General features: G+C 40.7%; 1 protein-coding gene across 1 annotated transcript; it reads right to left on the minus strand.

The window, feature by feature from the left end:
* Positions 1-573: 573 nt before the first annotated feature.
* On the minus strand, positions 574-21,119 carry lgi1a (leucine-rich, glioma inactivated 1a). The gene is made up of 8 exons (XM_084391500.1): positions 20,296-21,119; positions 20,107-20,178; positions 5,763-5,834; positions 5,530-5,601; positions 4,925-4,996; positions 4,661-4,830; positions 4,417-4,581; positions 574-2,611 (listed from the first exon to the last, which is right to left on the minus strand). The coding sequence occupies exons 1-8, from the start codon at positions 20,469-20,471 to the stop codon at positions 1,794-1,796; spliced, it is 1,617 nt and encodes a 538-aa protein (XP_084247626.1). The 5' UTR covers positions 20,472-21,119; the 3' UTR covers positions 574-1,793.
* Between the last annotated feature and the right edge of the window lie 398 nt (positions 21,120-21,517).

Consider the following 21,517-nt stretch of genomic DNA (forward strand, 5'->3'; position numbering starts at 1 on the left):
AGAAAACACAGGTGCATCCTACACTGAAGTCTAGTTTGTTGAAGCGCCTGACATACTTGCATGACTTCTCTAGCTCAGTTTCAAACAATGGGGCATCTATCTTATTTTTTCTCTGTTCCTTTTCTTTTGGGTGCTTGTTATTTGGGATTGATTTGTATTGTTACTGACTGTAACAGCATTAGGAATTTCCTAAATAAATTTCTAACATAATTTAACAGATTTCTTGAAGTGCAGGAGACATGAACATGAGCAAGAATGTCACACTGCACACATAGCCCATGTCTTCATCCATCAGTGCTTGCAGAGCACATTGCTCCTTTAGCTAGCCATGGATGATCTCTTACATGTGAAGCTTTTGGTTTAAATGATATGCAGAGTATACTATAAAAATATACAGATAATATGTCATATCAATAAGATTTGGACTCACTCAATATATAAAGCTTTAAAAATGTTTAAGTCGCTTTGGACATATATTTATTATGATCTACCTATATACATGATCTAGTTTTACTTGTATTGTTATTGCCCGATGTTTTTGATGAATGTGTTTAAATTCTTTTAAACTCGCACTCAAGATCACAAAGTTTATTAAAAGTTAATATCAGTCTCCAAAAATGTAGGCATTTGCACAAACTCTTCCAGAAGACATCAGTTTCATCATTTGGTGATATAGAATCTCGTCATCTCAACAAACTGTATCTTGTTGAAAAAAAAGTACTGACATTGGTCGTCTGTTAGTAGTTAATACAGTACAAACAAACAGGCAAACGCTAAAAAACAATAGTCACATGACATTATAAAAGTCGAACTGTCAATGTATATTTCAAACTCCTATTCTGCATATCAAATATTTCACCCAGCTGCCACATCAAATACACTGTTTACAAGTTAAAAGAGAAGTTGAGATAGACACATTAATAAATAGAATAGCAAGTATTTCAATGAAAGTACATCAGTAACAATGTAAAAATACAACAGAAATTAATGAGTGCACTGAGAAGATCATTTATTAAAAAAACAACGTGAATAATTTCAGTGGCGGTACCTAATTAAGGCACCATCATGCAAGTCATCTGCGCAGAATCTGAAGAAAACATCCTGGTCATATTTCACCCAAAATCAAAAGTAAGAAAATATGAGACATTTTGTTTTGCATAAAGAAAATGAAGCCTATTTTTTAACCATTAAGATTTTCATGCATTTTTCATGACAGTTAAGCCATTTCTACTGTATTACAGTAAAAAGACTACATTATGGTATGGAGAACTGAGGAGTTTAAATAGGTTAAATCATAAAAATAAGAATACAAGGCAAAAACATCAGCATGAAACTGAACTTGAGCTAGTCTCTTCTCTATTGTGACGAATATTCGAGGCAAACACTTCTGGAACAAGAACAAATGTGGGCGGGGCTTGATTGTGTCTGTAGGGAATTGATTGGATGGTTGTGGTTTGCTATTGGCTGATCTCATGTGAGTGACAGGTTGCCCCGCCCACATCATCAGAGAAGAGAAGAGATGCTGCAAGAGGAACTTATTCTGCTTCCAGAAGATTATTAAAACAAGAATGATGTGCACGGAAAAATTATTTCAGAATAAACACTGCAATATTCCATAAAAATGAGAATGGTCCATTTTGATTTCATGGTGACTTTAAAACTAGCTTTATTTATTTTAAAAAACAACAACAAAAAATCTTTCTTTCTTCAGATTTTAGAGTTAAATATGACCTGGACGTGTCCGTGAGATTCATCGAGACACTAATCATCCCCAACCGTCCCGATGAAGCACATCAGCTGCTCAAGTCAAGGACCAAATGTTCATAAATCCGTGTTTGCCCCTTAAAACTAGAGCCAAGAAGGAATTCCCTGTTGTCAATAAACACCAGAGAAAAAGCCCTGGGTGCCTGAATGTTCATCTCCTGGAAGTGGATAAACTGCCTCTTCTTGGCGTCCCAGCGGTAGACGCGTGTGAAGGCGTAGTCGCTGCCCAGGATGGCGTACTGCCAGTTGGCTATGGAGAACGGCTGGAAGACCATGGAGCCGCGAGAGGCCATGGTCTGGATCTCACTGAACATGCTGCCATCCCACCTCATCACCTTGGAGTCGCCGATGAAGCGGGTCAGACATATGTAGAGCTCGCTCTTCACAGTGAAGTGTTTGACCGCGTACACGTCCTCCATCTCTGGGATATCGGTGCGCCGCTCGAACTGCTTGTTGCTTCTGCTCCATTGGTAAATAACCGGCCGCTGAGAACTGCTGGACAAGATCAAATGAGGTTTCCCCGAGATGTCCAGGTACTCCACGTCTGTGTCGCGGTGCCAGGGGTGCAGGGACTGATGGGAGTAGAAACCATTGCCGTTCCATCTATAAATAGTCGTGGAGCCGGCTTTGGAGCTGTCGGCAATGATGAAGAAGGACTCTCCCTCGACGTGGAATATTTCCACGTCATTTGGCTTTCGTATTTTCAGAATGTCGATGTCTTGAATTTTGATAAATTTGTTTGCGGAGACGTCTCTCTTGAAGATGTGCGAGCCGCCGAACAGTTGTGCTACTATGATGAAGAGTTGACTGTCAATGACTAGAGGTTTGCAGATGACAGATGAAGTGCCTACGGGAGGAGCAGAGATTTGAAGAGTCGTTACTGTCTCATATTTAATCATTAAAAGCCTCTAAATGATCAACATGATCTGATAAACATGTCGCACATGCGTTCTGTCATCTGACTGGTAGTTTAGACTTTTTTATCAATTAAAAGTTATACTTTTAGTATTGTAATTGTATAAATGTCCACCTTCACGCATCTTTCTGCTGTGAAATCTTTACTGATTTTTATAATATAAATGCAAGAATAACTTTTACATTGTGAGCATTATTTCAAGATGAACACATACTGGACTGAAGCAGCTTTGTTTACTTATTATTCATATACACTACTGGTCAAAAGTTTTAGATCTGTACGATTTTTTTTATGTTTTTAAAAGAAGTCTCTTCTGCTCACCAAGGCTGCATTTATTTGATTAAAAACAATTAAAAAAAACAGTAATATTGTGAAATATTATGACAATTTAAAATGACTGTTTTCTCTTTTAATATATTTTAAAATGTAATTTATTCCTGTGATCAAAGCTGAATTTTCAGCATCATTACTCCAGTCTTCAGTGTCACATGATCCTTCACAAATCAGTATAATATGAGGATTTTATGCTCAAAAAACATTCATTATTATTTTCAATGTTGAAAACAGTTGTGTACAATTTTCTTTCAAAATTCTTTGATGAATAGAAAGTTCAAAAGAACAGCATTTATTTAAAATAGAATATTTTCTAACATTATAAATGTCTTTACTGTCACTTTTGATCAGTTTAACTCATCCTTGATGAATAAAAGTATTGATTTATTTTATTTATTTCCCCCCAAAATAAAAATAAAATTCTTACTGACCCCAAACTTTTGAACGGCAGTGTTTAATGTTACAAAAGCTTTAGATTTCAGATAAATGCTGTTCTTTTGAACTTTCTATTCATCATAGCGTCATGAAATAAAAATGTAAAAAACTGTTTTCAACACTGATGATAATCATAAATGTTTCTTGATCATCAAATCATCATATTAGAGTGATTTCTGAAGGATCATGTGACACTGAAGACTGGAGTAATGATGCTGAACATTCAGCTTTGATCACAGGAATAAATTACACTTTACTGTATATTCACATAGAAAACAGCCGTTTTAAATTGTAATAATATTTCACAATATGACTGTTTTTGTTTGTATTTTAATCAAATAAATGCAGCCTTGGTGAGCAGAAAAGACTTCTTTTAAAAACATGAAAAATCTTACCGATCTAAAACTTTTGACTGGTAGTGTATATATATACAGTATATACATTTTTTTTTTAAAACATAATGTGTCAAATGTGTCATTTGTCAGGCTTTACGGGGTTAAAGCTGTATGAAACAAAGGCTTGAGAAACAGTTCAATGTCATATTTCCATCCAAAAAAAATAAAACTTTTGACTGTTTAATGTACAAATTACAACCAGTGGAATGTTATAAAGTTACACATTTAACAGAAAAAATTTAATTAAATAAAAAACTAAATAACTAACTGCATACGTGTTCTTTGATTTTATTATTACAGCCTATTTGGATAGGAGTCTATCAGCTTGGTACATCTTGACTTGGGAATATTTTCACACTTTTCTTTGCAAAAACGTTCCAGATCTGCTAAATTGTGAGGGCATCTCCTGTGCACGACCCTCTTCAGGTTCACACACACATCTCACTCATTTTCCTCCACTTTTTACATCACAAAAACCAACTGTGTAGACTTTTTATACCCACTGTTCTCATTAATATTATGTGTAGAGTTAGACATCAACTCCTTGCAACGTTTCCACCACTATTTGCTTACTTGTGATGTTGTCGAAGTTTCGGAACTCCATTTGCACATGATCCCATTCCATGAAACTACACCTGCCAATGAACGGCTGGGCGAATACGACAAACTGGTCGCCACCAAATGCAAAAGCTTCGACTGAAATGGACTGAAATTCGAGAGACTTCAACAGTGGAAAATCTGTAGAACAAACAGACAAATGTTAAGCTCTTTTGATGTCAAGTAACACAAAGTGGTCTGTAATGAAAACGATAAAAACCTGTTGTTATGCAATCAAATGACTGCGCCACAAGGTCATTGATTTTCCTGTCCTGGTAAGATTCAGGGCCACTGCAATAGATCTCATCCACAGTTGCATTTGTGTGAAACATCCAGTCGACTAACCACTTTAACTTACAGTCGCAGCTGAAAAGATTTCCTCTCAGATCCCTGGGCAAATTAATAAAAGTTTCAGTCAGGAAGCTTGTATATCATTGACAGTTATTCAAATGATATCACAAACATTGCACACTTGCATACGTACACTTTAGTCAAAGCTTCCATCCCTTTGAAAAGATCTTTAGGTAGTGTCTCCAAATTATTGTACGCCAGACTTCTGCAATGACATTAGTCAAAAAACAAACGGTAGTTTACATCAGTAAAAAGAAATGGACCAATATTTATTGTGTGCAAAGGTTTTTTAAAGAATAAAACCTGGTTTGCTGACTGCTTGAGTTGCAATTACCTTTTTTATTTTTTAATCTTAACTAATAAAATGCAGACAATTATAAATGCAGACTATGGAAGCTTAAGATTAAAAAATAAAAAAGGTAATTGCAACTTTTTATCTCACAATTCTGACTTAGTAATTCACAATTCTGACTCGTTTTCTCAGAATTAATTGTGAGATATAAACTTGAGACATAAACTCACAATTGTGAGACAAACATTTCAGATATTTCTTATTCCAGTGAGGAAACAAGCTTCTACAGCAGACACTTTGTATATTGTAAAAGTATGAAGTAAATGTTTTGTATATATTTAAAAAAAACATTTTTTTACATTCTAATTATGATGGCAATGTTTTAATGTGGATGAATAAGAGAAATGATCGACAACATTTCAGTCGTACTGTGCAGAAATGCTCACAAGTGTATTAAGGACTTGAGTCCTCTGAAGGCGAAAGGTGATATGGACTTGATTTGGTTATTTTCAATGAACCTAGAAGAAAAACAAACATTAACGTGATGCACAAGATTTAAGCATTCAAAACAGTCATTATACACAAGGAAACACATGAATCATCAGATCAGCTGTTTTTCTGTCATTGAGTTCTTCATGCAGTGCTGATTGCTCATGTAAGTGTTCTGTGAGACACTTACAGATACTCCAGATGAGGAAGGCCAAGAAACGCATCTTCATTTATAGATTCAAAGACGTTTGCTGTGAAAAGACTAGGAGAGATAATTTAGGGTGAATACAGGACAGTAAAGGATATTTGTCTTTATGTGTATGTGATTACATTAATAAAATCTGCATTGGGTTCATCTGAAAGTATGGGATCACACAAAAAGTCATGCCACATTTGGACAGCAGTGCTTACAAAGGCTTATGTTAAAGTGCTATCATATTAAAAGTATGTAATTTTCCAAAAATGGTACATTTATCTTTCTGAACGGGTATATGATGATGCTGTGTGGTATTGAAGCGTCCATTGTAGCGCGTAGCATCACAATGTCCCCACTTTAACGTGTTTATGACCTGTTAAATCTCTGTTGGTCTAAATGCAACGGATTTTGTCATGCAAATTTTGTTTGTAAACAAAGCTGAATTTATTTCCCAAAATATCAAAATAGAAACCTCCCGGTGAACGAGAGGGTCGTTTCCCTGCACCTACGGGTCGGGGATAGGACTCTCACTGTCGTGTGTGCCTACGGGCCAAACGGCAGTGCAGAGTACCCGGCCTTCTTGGGGTCTCTGGGAGGGGTGCTGGAAAGTGCTCCAACTGGGGACTCCGTCGTTCTACTGGGGGACTTCAATGCCCACGTGGGCAACGACAGTGATACCTAGAGGGGCGTGATTGGGAGGAACGGCCCCCCTGATCTGAACCCGAGTGGTGTTCAGTTATTGGACTTCTGTGCTAGTTACAGTTTGTCCATAACGAACACCATGTTCAAGCATAAGGGTGTCCATCAGTACACGTGGCACCAGGACACCCTAGGCCGTAGGTCGATGATCGACTTTGTGGTCGTCTCATCTGACCTGCGGCCGTATGTCTTGGACACTCGGGTAAAGAGAGGGGCGGAGCTGTCAACTGATCACCACCTGGTGGTGAGTTGGATCCGATGGCGGGGGAGGAAGCTGGACAGACTCGGCAGACCCAAGCGTACTGTGAGGGTCTGCTGGGAACGTTTGGCCGAGTCTCCTGTCAGAGAGATCTTCAACTCCCACCTCCGGCGGAGCTTCGACCAGATCCCGAGGGAGGCTGGAGATATTGAGTCCGACTGGACCATGTTCTCCACCTCCATTGTTGAAGCGGCCGCTCGGAGCTGTGGCCGTAAGGTCTCTGGTGCCTGTCGAGGCGGCAATCCCCGAACCCGGTGGTGGACACCGGAAGTAAGGGATGCCGTCAAGCTGAAGAAGGAGTCCTATCGGGCCTGGTTGGCTTACGGGACTCCTGAGGCAGCTGACGGGTACCGGCAGGCCAAGCGAACTGCAGCCCGGGTGGTTGTGGAGGCAAAAACTCGGGCCTGGGAGGAGTTCGGTGAGGCCATGGAGAAGGACTATCGGCTGGCCTCGAAGAGATTCTGGCAAACCGTCCGGCGCCTCAGGAGAGGGAAGCAGTGCCCTACCAACGCTGTTTACAGTAGAGGTGGGGAGCTGTTGACCTCAACTGGGGATGTCATTGGACGGTGGAAGTAATCCTCAATCCCGCCGTCACGTCTTCCATTGAGGAAGCAGAGGCTGAGGGCTCAGAGGTGGACTCGTCCATCACCCGGGCTGAAGTCACCGAGGTAGTCAAGAAACTCCTCGGTGGCAAGGCACCGGGGGTGGATGAGATCCGCCCTGAGTACCTCAAGTCTCTGGATGTTGTGGGGCTGTCTTGGCTGACACGTCTCTGCAGCATCGCGTGGTGGTCGGGGACAGTGCCTCTGGGATGGCAGACCGGGGTGGTGGTCCCTCTTTTTAAGAAGGGGGACCGGAGGGTGTGCTCCAACTATAGGGGGATCACACTTCTCAGCCTCCCTGGGAAAGTCTATGCCAGGGTACTGGAGAGGAGAATATGGCCGATAGTAGAACCTCGGATTCAGGTGGAACAGTGTGGTTTTCGTCCGGGCCGTGGAACACTGGACCAGCTCTATACCCTCTACAGGGTGCTGGAGGGTTCATGGGAGTTTGCCCAACCAGTCCACATGTGCTATATAGGAAGACAAATATAGGAGACAATATAACCGTGACATGGAGGCTCCGATGCGCTGCATTCGCATTGCATTGTGAAGTTGAACTAGAGCGCATCTCATCGTAAATGAATGAAACTCATCATAGGCCTATGCCTCATACATTAGCATTAAATATTTTTGCTGCATCCTCTCTAGAACAGACAAGGGCTTTCTTGCGGCTCGCATCAGCAGAGCATTGCATCGTCCATAGACCGCAAAACAATCAGTGGATGGCGGGCGGGTGTGGCTTTGAAATCTGGTCAAAAAACGTTGGTGCGGATGATGAGTTATGTGATGCGGTTGCGGATGAAATAATACCCCATCCGCGTATCTCTATTGATAACAACACTACACAAATATTAATTTTATTCAAACTAAGTTGTCCTATAGCAGAGAAACGTCGCACCCCTCCTCTATATGCTACAGTAGCCACACCCCAAACTCTCAGCCTGCTACAGTAGCCACACCCCAAACTCTCAGCCTGCTACATTAGCCACACCCCAAACTCTCAGTCTGCTACAGTAGCCACTCCCCAAACTCTCCATCTGCTACAGTAGCCACACCCCAAACTCTCAGCCTGCTACAGTAGCCACTCCCCAAAGTCTCAGCCTGCTACAGTAGCCACTCCCCAAACTCTCATCCTGCTACAGTAGCCACTCCCCAAACTCTCAGCCTGCTACAGTAGCCACTCCCCAAACTCTCAGCTGCCTACAGTAGCCACACCCCAAACTCTCCGCCTTCTACAGTAGCCACACCCCAAACTCTCAGCCTGCTACAGTAGCCACACCCCAAACTCTCATCCGGCTACAGTAGCCACTCCCCAAACTCTCATCCTGCTACAGTAGCCACACCTGAAACTCTCCGCCTGCTACAGTAGCCACTCCCCAAACTCTCATCCTGCTACAGTAGCCATACCTGAAACTCTCCGCCTGCTACAGTAGCCACACCCCAAACTCTCAGCCTGCTACAGTAGCCACTCCCCAAACTCTCATCCTGCTACAGTAGCCACACCCCAAACTCTCAGTCTGCTACAGTAGCTACAGTAGAGACTGTTAGCCTCATGGCAGTGGCGTCCAATATGAGCAATATGTCTGCTGTACGTAAGACCTTTGTAGTGGTGGCTCAGGACCAAAGGTTTCTACCCGAGGGGAAACCCACTTTGTATGATCAAGATCACGCGGCGGTGTCTCTGTGCCTTGGTTATATGGAGGAAACCTTGGTTCCTATCCCAGGGTCCAGTGTTAGGAGCTCTTTGCCATCGAGTTGCGCTCTCGACAGATGCTTCCCTTAGTGGCTGAGGAGCGGTAATGGAAGTCCGCTCAGCTCAGAGTCTCTGGAGGAGTCAACATCTTTCATGGCACATAAATTGCCTGGAGATGATGGCAGTCTTCAATGCGTTGAGACACTTCCTCCCAGACCTGAGGGGCCATCATGTGCTTGTCCAGCTTTCTGCTGTAAAGTTGGGCATTTTAACATGGGGGATATATGGAATTGACTCCCTTTAGGAGCCTGTCTCTAGTGGCCAGTCGATTAATTGCAGTTTAAGTCACTTCTATGTTGGCTTCACGAGAGAGTCTGTAAGGTTGCCGCTCGTTTTTAAAGGGGGGGTGAAATGCTCGTTTTCACTCAATCTCCTGTTAATCTTGAGTACCTATAGAGTAGTATTGCATCCTTCATATCTCCAAAAAGTCTTTCGTTTAATTATATTTATGAAAGAAAGATTGGCTGTACCGAGTCTTTCCGGAAAAAAACGAGCGTCTGGAGGCGGGCCGTGTGGGCGAAGCCAGAGCCATAGAGCTACGCTGTGCTGACGCGCTGATAGCTAACAACAACACACAGTTGTTTGACATTTGTTTTACTCACCGCCTGCGACCGCGAACCTTTATCATTGTGACTGCTCGATCCTTAAGCATAAGACGATCTGCAAATCCGTCGATCTGGGCTTTGTTTATAAAACATTCTTCGTCGAAATGCAGGGAACAAACAGTTTTACACAACTCGTTTTTGCCACTGAAAAACAATAGGCATCCACTGTTCCTAACGCTGGGTTCTTTGGAAAGCTGAACACGGTAAGCTTTCCCTCACATCCAAAAACACACTTTGGAGACACTATCTATGCAGCGCTGCCGATGATTTCCTGTTGAAGCGCGTTGATGTGCGCGGTCTCGCTCTCCTCTGGTCGACGTGTGCGCGGGCGCGCTTTTCCGGGAGAAATGCTCATATAAGGAGTTCCACTCTGGTCTACGTCATTAGATCCACGATCGAAAAAAATCAGCCGAAACTTGTACCAACCCGGACGTAAGATTTTCGGCACAGAAATTCTCCGTTATTCGTCCAAAATATTTTTTAAAAACTTTGGCCATGTTAAGCATGAGAATCCATCTCTTTAACACTGAAAACAACTCTGAATACATGAAACACCATTGTACCCCCCCTTTAACATTAAAAATCTTACATAGCCCACCTCACCTTTAAGGTTACAAAGTGTTTATACAAATTTATACTTTAAAAATGTATATTATAGTGTAGCTATAGACCCTTTGCAAACACGTGACCATGACCACGTGACGACGCCATGCTGGACGGCAAAATCACTGGAGCAGTAGTAGACGAGTGGGAAATTTGATAAGTTTTAAACAGATTAAAATAGATAACGTTACCACTAAACTTCATGGCTTCTTCTATTGAAGAAGTTGCAGTGCCGTTATCGGTCGAGGTAGGGCATCTGGTAGGTGCTCACAAAGAGCGATATTTGGAGAAGTTGGAGATAGCAGGTTTGGATACCGACCCTTACCTTCTTCATCCCTCGGTTTTCACGGACCTCATTAAATCGCCGAGTCTGCCTGACTTCGGCCCACACGATTTGTACCACTATGTGGTAAACGGGGTATCCCCATACACTGGTGCTGATCTGCTTTTAAAAGTCTGGATGCTTACCAGTTCTTTGTAGCTGGCTGGGTTACAGCTACGCGATGCTACGCTAACGGCGAGGGGAGGTACCTCATAATGGCAAAGGTAAGATGGTTTATTTTGTATTATTACATGACTTGGTTGAATTCTAATGTAGCATGCGGTCTGTTATTTCTTGATAAATATTTATATAACACGTAGCCTATGATTTTAGAGGACATGGTCGGCCGTGGCTTTTTAATGGATGCCTGGACGCATCCCAGCTCTGAGAAGTGCAGTCATTAATTATCGATCACACGTTAATCCATGCAGACAGTAAATCACGGTGTGTCTGTGATCCGTAGTAACCACATATAATTGTAACATCTAGACATCTTCTTACCTGTGATTATATTCGCAGTAGCCTATGTTAAGATTCTACCAGTTAATCACAGCAAAGTATTCACAATGTGCATTATTGTGTCACTGCAGCATAAAACAATAACATCACAATAACATTCATGTAAAAATAATGTATCTATGCCACTTTCTGTATTTGTAGGTGCATCATAGCCAGTAAACCACGGAGTGCCTGTGATCAGTAGCCACACATAATTGTTACATCTAGCCATCATCTTATCTGTGACTATATTCGCTGTAGCCTATGTTAAGATTTGACTATCATAGTGATTAAGATGTATTCACAAGGGGCATTTATGGTGTCACTGCAGCAGTAAATAATAACATCACAATAACATTCATGGAAGAATAATGTATTTATGCCACTTTCTGTAATTGTAGGTGCATCACAGTCAGTCACTGTCTGAAACCCAACTACAACCATGGGTATCTTTGAAGAAGGATGGGACAGTCTTGTGCGGCCACTGTACATGTAAAGCGGGCCTGGGAGAGGTGTGCTCCCACGTAACAGCTCTGCTGTACGCAATAGACTCTGCTGTTAAACATCTGGAAGACAAAAGCTGCACTGATGGGCCCAGACAGTGGGGACTTCCTCCTTTAAAAGCGGGCAAGGCTTTGTACGAAGAGGGATCAGGAATTGATTTCTCAAATCCTGCCAAAAAACGTTGTGGCGTAAACCACCAAAGCCATTCAGGTTGTCCATCTGTGAAAAAAGTGTGTGTTTCTGCTGCAGCTATAGAACAATTCTACAAGGCTCTGGATAATGCAGCTCCAAACCCTTCAGAGAAGAGTGGTATCCTATGCATATTGCCACACTACTGTAAACAGTTTCAACCAAAGGTGGTGTCTCTGGGTCTACCACAGCCCCTGACTGAGTTATACAGTGCTCAGAACCGGAAGCTGTCTGCCTCGGACCTTGAGAAAAAATGTGATGCGGTATTCAATGATATGGAAGTCACACCAGAGCAGGTATAGTCATCCCTCTTAATCTCATATGACTAAAATGTGCTTGAAGGTGTCATGTCATTAATTTTATCTTCTATAATTTACAATGTTGTAGGCAGTAAAAGTTGAGGAAGAGACACGACAACAGGGAAAGTCAAGTCTATGGTTTGACATGAGGGCTGGTAGGGTGACAGCATCTAGGTTCAAGTCAGCTGCAAGGACAGACCCTACAAATCCTTCCAAATCCCTAATTAGGCAGATCTGTTACCCTGACCTATGCAGATTTTCAACAGTTGCAACCAGGCATGTGTGACATAATGACACAAACATACAGTTACTGTTTTTAATTTCACTATAGTGTAGGTGGAGTAAAGAAATTAGATGTTCTTTGAACTTATGTTTCAACTATGGAAATGTATGCAATACATGTTGTGTTCTAATGTAGAGGGCCCCTGCTTTCTTAAAAAACACATCAAAGAAACAAACACAAGACAAAGAAATGCATTTATCATTGGAATATTTATTACAGTCAGTATTACAAATGATCAACATTAAATTACAAACATGATGACAGATTACATCCCTCAATCTCTTTGAGTGCCCTTATCTATTTTTAATCCCAGGTGTATGGTGTAGGTCCTTTGCCTATTTATTCCTAATGTTCCTTTTAAATGGCTCCTGTTATATTTCATTTACACCTTTTTAAACTACTCTGTGATATCTGTGATAGAATATGATACAAGAGAATATTATGTGCTATTAAGATTAGGCCAATTTTGGGTACTGACATCTATAGTACTTATAGTTCTTAGGAAAATGAGAGAACAAATCCAATGAAAAGGGCACTCAAAGAGCTACGATGACTTAACATTATTTTTCTAATTTTCAGATGGGGATGTGAACATGAACAAAAAGCCAGAGAGACGTATGAGGCTTACGCTGCACAACATCATCAGGACCTATGTGTTCGTGATGCAGGTCTCCACATTGATACCTCCCGTCCCTACCTTGGAGCATCTCCAGATGCCTTGGTGTCCTGCTCCTGCTGTGGCGATGGTATTTTGGAAATCAAGTGCCCACACTGTGCCAAAGACACCGGAGTCCTCAGTGCCACTGAAAAGAAACATTTCTGCATTGAGAACACAGATGGTACACATGCACTTACCAGAGATCATCAATACCACTACCAGGTGCAAGCCCAGTTGTTTGTGACGAAGCGGAAGTTTTGTGACTTCATGGTGTGGTCAACATCCAATTTTTTTATACAGAGAATTTTGCCTGATGCTGACTTTTTTACAGAAGCAGTGCAGAATGTTGAGGCCTTCTATAGGTCAGCCATTTTATCTGAGTTATTGGCCAAGACGTATACATGCCCAGATAGACTGCTGTCAGACAAAACACAATCCACAGACTCATGAAGTGAATTACTAGAATTGTTGGGTCTTTGTAAATTATAGTGTGGTCTAGACCTACTCCATTTGTAATGTTTTTCTTTTAATTTCTTATGATTTGATACTATAAATAAAATGTAATTGAATTATTAGCAAGATTTGCCAGTGTGTAATTCTTCATTTAATATCCTTTTATAAAGGACAACAGAAGTGTCAAAAGTTTGAGGGCTGGTTTATTTTACAAAAACATCTTTCAACACGTTTATAAAAGCCAACCTAAATTACATAATGTACACTCATATACAACTTCTTTTATAACGTTTGTCCTGCATGTTTCAATTTAATACAAAGTGTGAATGTGTTAAGGGAACTGACACATGACAATTTTAAGAGGTTTATAAAACAGCAGAGTGATACAGTAGCCACTGTACACACCCTCTTAGATTACGTAGCCACTAGCCTGATAAATAACTTCAATAATAGTATATAATAGATGGTCTTAAAAGAGCTCTCATCCACAAATATGGGTTCTATGCAACTACTAACTAATTAACATTTCAGCTGATTTTAATGGATAAGTAAACGATTGTTAAAGGGATACTCCACTTTATAATGAAAATTCTGTCACCATATACTCACCCTCATGTTGTTTCAAACCTGTATGAATTTCTTTCTTCTGCTGAACAGAAAGGAAGATATTTAGAAGAATGTCAGTAACCAGACAGTTTCTGGTCTCATTGACTTCCATAGTATATATTTTTTCCTACTATGGAAGTCAATGAGACCAGAAACTGTCTGGTTACTGACATTCTTCTAAATATCTTCCTTTCTGTTCAGCAGAAGAAAGAAATTCATACAGGTTTGAAACAACATGAGAGTGAGTATATGGTGACAGAATTTTCATTTTAAAGTGAACTATTCCTTTAATGTACTGGTACAACTATTTACACTTGGAATTGTTCTTTAAATAAATGTGTTTAACTTTGAAACCTCTCTGTTAAAGAATAACAGTTTTTTTTAGCTAATCAATTGGCACCACTGAGGGGCACAGATTCGTCAGGGCACAAGCCACTCTGACTATTTTGTCAAGAGAAGTGAACTCTTCTTCTTCTGATGATTTAATCAGAAGACTAATGGGCACAGGTCCATGCAACATCCTGTACTTGGATCGTGCTTGACCAATTACCCTCTCAACATGTATGCGGACTGCTGCAAGTTTTCTGGAATCTTCCAGTTCAACAGCGCCCAGCTGTTTTTTCCCCCGTGTAAAGGCAGGAGTTTCAACCCTTGCACAGTACAAGCCAACTTGTTCCTGAATCCTAAAGCCACGGTCTGCTAGGATCAAGTCTCCTGGTAGGAGATTATCCAAAAACCCACTGTTTGCTGTAATGTGAGCATCAGTTGACCGCCCACCCCAGCCCTTGGAGATGAAGGAGATTATCTCTTGTGGAGTTATACCTATTAGGTATTTTATGGTGTTGTGCGATTTATACTGAGAGTATGTCTGGGCCCTTGCCTTCAAATCTTTAGGTCTGTCAATGGTAATTTCAAAACAGTCTATTACTGACATGCAATGCTTGAAAGACTTTCTGAAACACATTGGCAGAGATGTTTGGACATCATTTCTGTCAGGCCATACCACACACACAGGTACTAAGTTGTCATTTAGTATATTAATGACATTTGTAAACACTCTTGAAATTGTAGACATATGAACACCAAACAGATATGACAAAAAAGCAATCGGAAGGTTAAGCCTGATCCTCATTATATATATTTCTTTATTTCAGACTCAAAAAGGTCCATAGAAAAAACATGTAAAAGAGACAGACAGACAAATAAAAACAAAGGATTACTATAATCCATATAAACAATTTCTCCAGTGCCTCCAAAGCAGCGAACTGTACCTAGTACTGCTCTGGTCAGGCCATATCAAAACAATTATAATTTCATTTTGCGAGTCCATAAGTCTCATCATAAATTTATACACAACATTTCTTATTACAGCATTTAGTGTGGTCACATCATTCTGCACAAACAGCTGGCTGGCACTGGTCCAGCGAGGGACCTTCAATAGAATCCTAAGAGCATCATTGTATGCTACTTGTAACTTGTGAAATACAGCTTTTGTGTAGCAACACCACAAGTGAGCAGTGTAGAGTGGTGTGCAGTAGGCTTTAAACAAGACTATTTTTACATTTTCTGTACACATTCCAAATTTCCGTGCCAGCATATTAGCTTGTGCATACAATTTACAGTACTGCCTCTGGATGTCATCATTATCAGAGAGGTCACTCCTTATAATGTGACCGAGGTACTTTTTCCACAACTGCCAAATCCCCTCCTGACAAATGAAACATGGGAAATACAGACTTATGCTGCTCTCTAGTCCTCACAATCATCACAGCAGTCTTTTTTGGGTTAAATTTGATGTCATATCGTTCACCATATTCAGTACACACATCAAGCAATTGCTGGAGGCCTGCAGAGCAGGGTGACATAATGACAAGGTCATCAGCATAAAGTAGATGATTTAATAGTCTTTCCCCTATCATGCAGCCGGTCTTACAGTTTTTCAATGTCCGGGAGAGATCATCCATATAAAGGTTAAAAAGCATGGGTGACAGGATCCCACCCTGCCTCACCCCATTAGTCACAGAAAAAGGTCTTGATATCACACTACCCCATCTAACCTGCATTGTTTGATGTGTGTACCAAAAACCTAGGATCCGGATTAGGTAGGGAGGAACCCCTCGCTGTTGCAGTTTTTCAAACAGTCTGCCATGGTTGATGCGATCAAACGCTTTGGAGGCATCCAAGAAGCACAGAAACATAGTGGAGTTCTGCCCTCTGTACTTCCTCACAGCCTCTTTCATGGCATAGATGCACATATCAGTTCCATGTTGACTTTTAAAACCAAACTGCTCATCAGTGGTGACACAACATATTTCTGAATTCTATCCTGGAGTACTATTTCAAAAACCTTTGATATGACACAAGCCAATGCAATTGGCCTGTAATTTTCAATACTGGAGATTTTCCCTGTTTTATCCTTCACTACAGGTGCAAGTACAACAGACAGCATAGAGCTGGGCAATATACCATGCGTTAACATTGCAGTAAAACATAAAGCAAGTAATACCACAACTCTATGACTGGCAAATTTTAAATGCTCCGCTGTGATTTGATCCAGGCCACAAGATTTACCCAATGATAGTTTCCTAATGGCTTTAGTTACCTCCTCACTAGTGACACTCACATTATCAGGGGAGACATCACCAATACTGAAGTTTTTACTTTCTACACAATTGAATAAATCACTGTAATGCTTTCTCCACAGCTCCACAACATTATCAGGCCCTGTAACTCCCTCAACACTAACGGGCAGAGGAACTTTGGCAGCATTCATAACCTGAATTTCTTTCCAAAAGTCTTGCACATTATTTTGCAACAGTTTTCGCACTAAGGAGTCAGCCCTCAAATTATGCTCCATCCTTTTTATGTACCGTACAGCACATTTAAATTGCTTATCCATCTGTTTTTTATGCTCAAATACAGGTCCGGTGCTGGTGATGGTGATGGTTCCTTACGTGCTCATTCCATCCAGATCGAGCATTTTGTTGATTAAACCTTCTTTCACAAAAAGGTGTACTTGAGTCTTTTAATCCAACGACATCTAGATCATACATCTTACACACATCCTCCCTATGATTCAGATTATGACAATTAATATTTCCACACATTAAAGCATTGTATGGAATGGGGATATTCCCAAGGTTCCTCTCTGTCAGATGATAATAGTGCTGTAAATCACACTCTGTGAGCTTTACCCACCCCACTTTTCCATCACTAATGTGGGTATCATGAGGGGTTAAAGCGGGTAGACTCTCCACATTTAGTGTAACAGAGACAGGCATGTGATCCGCAGTTGCCATCCCATACAAGATCTCTAAGTCCACTATACCCTCCTGAGCATCTGCAGTACTTATGCAGTGATCAAGCCATGAAGTTGTATTCCAGGCTTCACTGACATATGTATAGCTATCACTTGGCAAGAAAACCTTACTTGTCAAGTTTAGCTTATTGTCTTCACAAAACTGGATTAAATGCTGACCAAATATGGACTTTACATCTGAAATGTCGGCATTGAAATCACCCATTACATAAATACAAGTACATTCACTTTCTGCTATAAAAGAACCAATAAAGGCAAGTCTTTGTAAATATACAGCTTCATTATCATGACATTCAAAAGGTGTGTAAATATTCAAAATAATAAAAACATTATTGCCCCAAATAACTTTTACACCTATGCACCAATCGACATTCAGTCTGATCACACTAATAACTGGATCATATTTCTTTTGCCACATTATGGCCACACCTCCAGGTATTCTACCACGCACTATCCCCAAACTCAAATCTGTTGTAGACTCCCCTGCCCCGTGGTAGTCAATATTAACAGAGTTAAGCCTGTCCAAATCTTGCTTCGAAAGCAAAGTTTCCTGTATACATAGAATATCAGTGTTCTCAAACAGTTGATCAACAACCAATCGCCGGGCTTTATCCGCTGCATTTTGTCCTAGCCGCAGGCCCCGAGTGTTATATGATACGACCATTAATGATATGATCATTAATGTCAACAGTAGCTGGTGGAAGATGGTGATGTTTGCTGTATCCTTAAGTAATGGAGTTACCAGATCAATCATTGCCATAAACACTTTATAGTTGGGCAGTCCTGTAAAGGTTTTAAGTTTGTCACTGTTTTCAAAAGTGCTCTGTTCCAGATCTGAGGGCTTCAGCTTCTCCTTCAGAGCAAACGTATCACCCCGGAGTTGCTGACACTCAAATTCAAGAGACTCAATGTAGTCTGAAGTGAGGTTGGTTTGGCACATTGCATCACATTTGCCACTAGTTTCACTAATACTAGCCTCTTCTACAATCGCCTCTTCTACAATCTCCTCTTCAACCTCACATAACACATTCATCTCAGCTGACAGATTGAGGAGTGCCCTGGCAGCTTCACATTTGGACGACGCCTGACGCTTTTTTTTCTTCATTGCCTCTCTGACCTCATACTTCCCTAGACTTCCCAGAGCTCGCCGCTTCTCGGGGGACTTGGTGTGCGCAAACACTGACGGCACATAATCAGGGGATAAAGGGTCATCACTCTTCTGTCCTGATAAAACAAATCATCTGCCTGAGTACCACCAAGAGGGAGCTTAGAACCATGGTCCCAGCCTATAACTATCCTGACACATCATCCGTTTTCTATTTGTAAAGTAAATTACAAAAACAACCTCTGGATGGGAAAGGGTCATTTACAATCACTTAAAATTGTCATGTGTCAGTTCCCTTAACACATTCACACTTTGTATTAAATTGAAACATGCAGGACAAACGTTATAAAAGAAGTTGTATATGAGTGTACATTATGCAATTTAGGTTGGCTTTTATAAACGTGTTGAAAGCAGCACGAGGTCTGCTCTGTGTTGTTTTTTTCAACTTGAGGCCGGGTGAGTATATGATGACAGAATTTTCATTTTAAAGTGAACTAGGCCTAACCCTTTAAATAGCCTCACGTGTGTCAATGTTTACATTGCCTCTAACGTAAATGTATGCGCATCAGAGAGAAGCATAGACATTTAAGTGGCACCAAAATCTGCGTTGTTATTTGTGTCAGATCCAGATGTCACTGTTAGAGATGGGTGATCAGTGTATTCCTGACATGAAGCTAACGTTAGCTACGTTTGTGAATGGGTAACGTTAGACTGCACAGCCCTATCACGCTAGCTGGTACTTGCTCATTACATAGCTAACTTAGGTTACTCATGTTACAAATGACAATTTGACTGGGTCTCCATCTGGACAAGGATGACGGAATGGTATTACACAAATGAAGTAACGTTACACGTAACTGGGAAATACATGAACCTTACCTTGGAAAAAATGCTCGCTGCAAATCCTGGAGTACTTGGAGGGCTGCCAGTCCTTTCGGCTGATAGCAGCAACCCATCGCTGCCTTCTCTCCCCATCAAATGGTATTTGATAAAAAGATATATTGGCTTTACCCTGTCTATAAGCACAGCCCACGGCACAACACGAAATAACCATTTTACTACAAGAACGAACACAAACACGTACTCGTTTGGCTTGCCGTCCGTCTACAGAATAGCTCTTCCGCCGTCCGTCATGGCGTTCAGAATTCGCGCGAGTAGAGCGTGACGTCACGTGCAAAGGGTCTATATAACGTTTTTTTCTATTACGTTATTTTTCTAATGTGCTGTAAAGTAGATGTATTATTTATTTAGATGTTTTAGTTATTTATCTTTTCTTAAAATCAATATATTTATTTTAGTAAATGTTTAATTTATTTTATTCAATTCATTTAGTTAGTTTAATCTCATTTTTATTTATTTTTACACTGTTTCTCTTTAGACTTCACCCCTTTCCCAGTTTTAAACCCTGTTCATAAAGTATTATGAACACTATTATAAAGTAGGCTACATACAAACTGCACTGATCAGACAGAACACACACACACACACACACACACACACACACACACACACACACACTCTCTCTCTCTCTCTCTCTCTCTCTCTCTCTCTGTGTGTGTGTGTTATTAAGTGAAGTCTTACAGCAGATGGAGGGCTGGTGTGTGAATGAAACTCTCTTTAGGGATTTCATTAAAGCCGGACTTGACGAACGATCTGAAAAACAAAACAAAAAAAAACATCAATATCTGATCACAGGTAGCGACATAATATTAATAAAAATACTAATACTAATAATATTGACACATTGTTATTACAGTTGTGATTGCTTACAGTGAGATAACATCTGGCGGGAAGCTCCTCGGTATTGATCCAGTATTGGCACATACGGCGTTATCTTTACTGCATGTACATGATGGGAAACAGCGCGCGTGCCTCCTCCTGCTGCCGTGCACGAGCATCAACAAACACAACAAGCAGAAGAACACAGTCCGCCTGAAAGACATCATTACAACCAAATATGGCCCTGAATGTTTAATGGTCACCGATACAGTCCCGACGATTGCGCTGCTGCGAGCCACGATCTCATAACGGAAATAAACCGATGAAAGGAATAACAAATGATAACGAATTATTTATTTAATTTATTTTTTTTGCCAGATCAGTGTAATATGCACATGCAGATCGAATCCATAGAAATCACTGTAGCAGAGAATGGGCGGGGCTTAGTGGATCCACGGTGGTCTAAAATTGGCCAGATATACTACGAGTCTACATTATTCTCGAATTTTACGTGCCTCGATGTGTATCTTCAATTGTGTTGTCTTTTAAAAAATTGTCTGCGAGTTCAAATAATTGATTCAGGCTGTACTGAGTTGTCACGTGATTCTTGCTCATTTTCTAGCGCTTGTCTTAAAGGGCCAGTAACAGCAGTTTGTTTATTGGCTAATGCGTTTTTTTCTTCTTCATATTTTTATTTAATAATGTCCTAGAGCTTTGCGACGCGGATTTCGATTTGTATATCAGGTGAAACACTTGTAAATCGCTAGATTTAAAAGTACTATTTTATGTTTTAGTCTACAAACGTTTGTACTTGCAGAAGTCAGACATTTGAATGTGGCTCAATGGAGGATTCCGCTTCATGAGCCTCACTGCGCCCTCTGGAGAACAACACATTTACCAGTTAAAGTCACCATGAAATAAAAAATGTAAAAAATCCTATTTTTATGGAATACTTTTATATGATCCATGCACATCATTATTGTTTTAATAATCTTCAATCAGAATAACTTCCTCTTGCATCATCTCTTCTCTTCTCTGATGATGTGGGCGGGGCAACCTGTCACTCACATGAGATCAAACAACAACCATCCAATCAATTCCCCACAGACACAATCAAGCCCCGCCCACATTTGTTCTTGTTCCAGGAGCGTTTCACTCGGATATAAGGCACAATAGAGGAGAAAAGACTATGAAACTTCTGTTTCATGCCGACATCAAGAGCCAGTAACATGGTGAACGCCACAGACAGCAATGAGCGTCACTACATGACCAA

The sequence above is a fragment of the Rutilus rutilus genome (assembly GCF_951802725.1).
Source record: "Rutilus rutilus genome assembly, chromosome: 20".
NCBI lineage: Eukaryota > Metazoa > Chordata > Actinopteri > Cypriniformes > Leuciscidae > Rutilus > Rutilus rutilus.

Excerpts from the sequence above, each read along its gene's own strand:
- lgi1a (XM_084391500.1), bottom strand. The coding sequence starts at position 20,471 with ATGATGTCTTTCAGGCGGACTGTGTTCTTCTGCTTGTTGTGTTTGTTG. Across the intron at positions 5,835-20,106 it reads ACACCAGCCCTCCATCTGCT|TCTTTTCACAGCAAACGTCT; the intron begins GTAAGACTTCAC and ends TATCTCTCCTAG. Across the intron at positions 5,602-5,762 it reads CTTCCTCATCTGGAGTATCT|GTTCATTGAAAATAACCAAA; the intron begins GTAAGTGTCTCA and ends TTTTTCTTCTAG.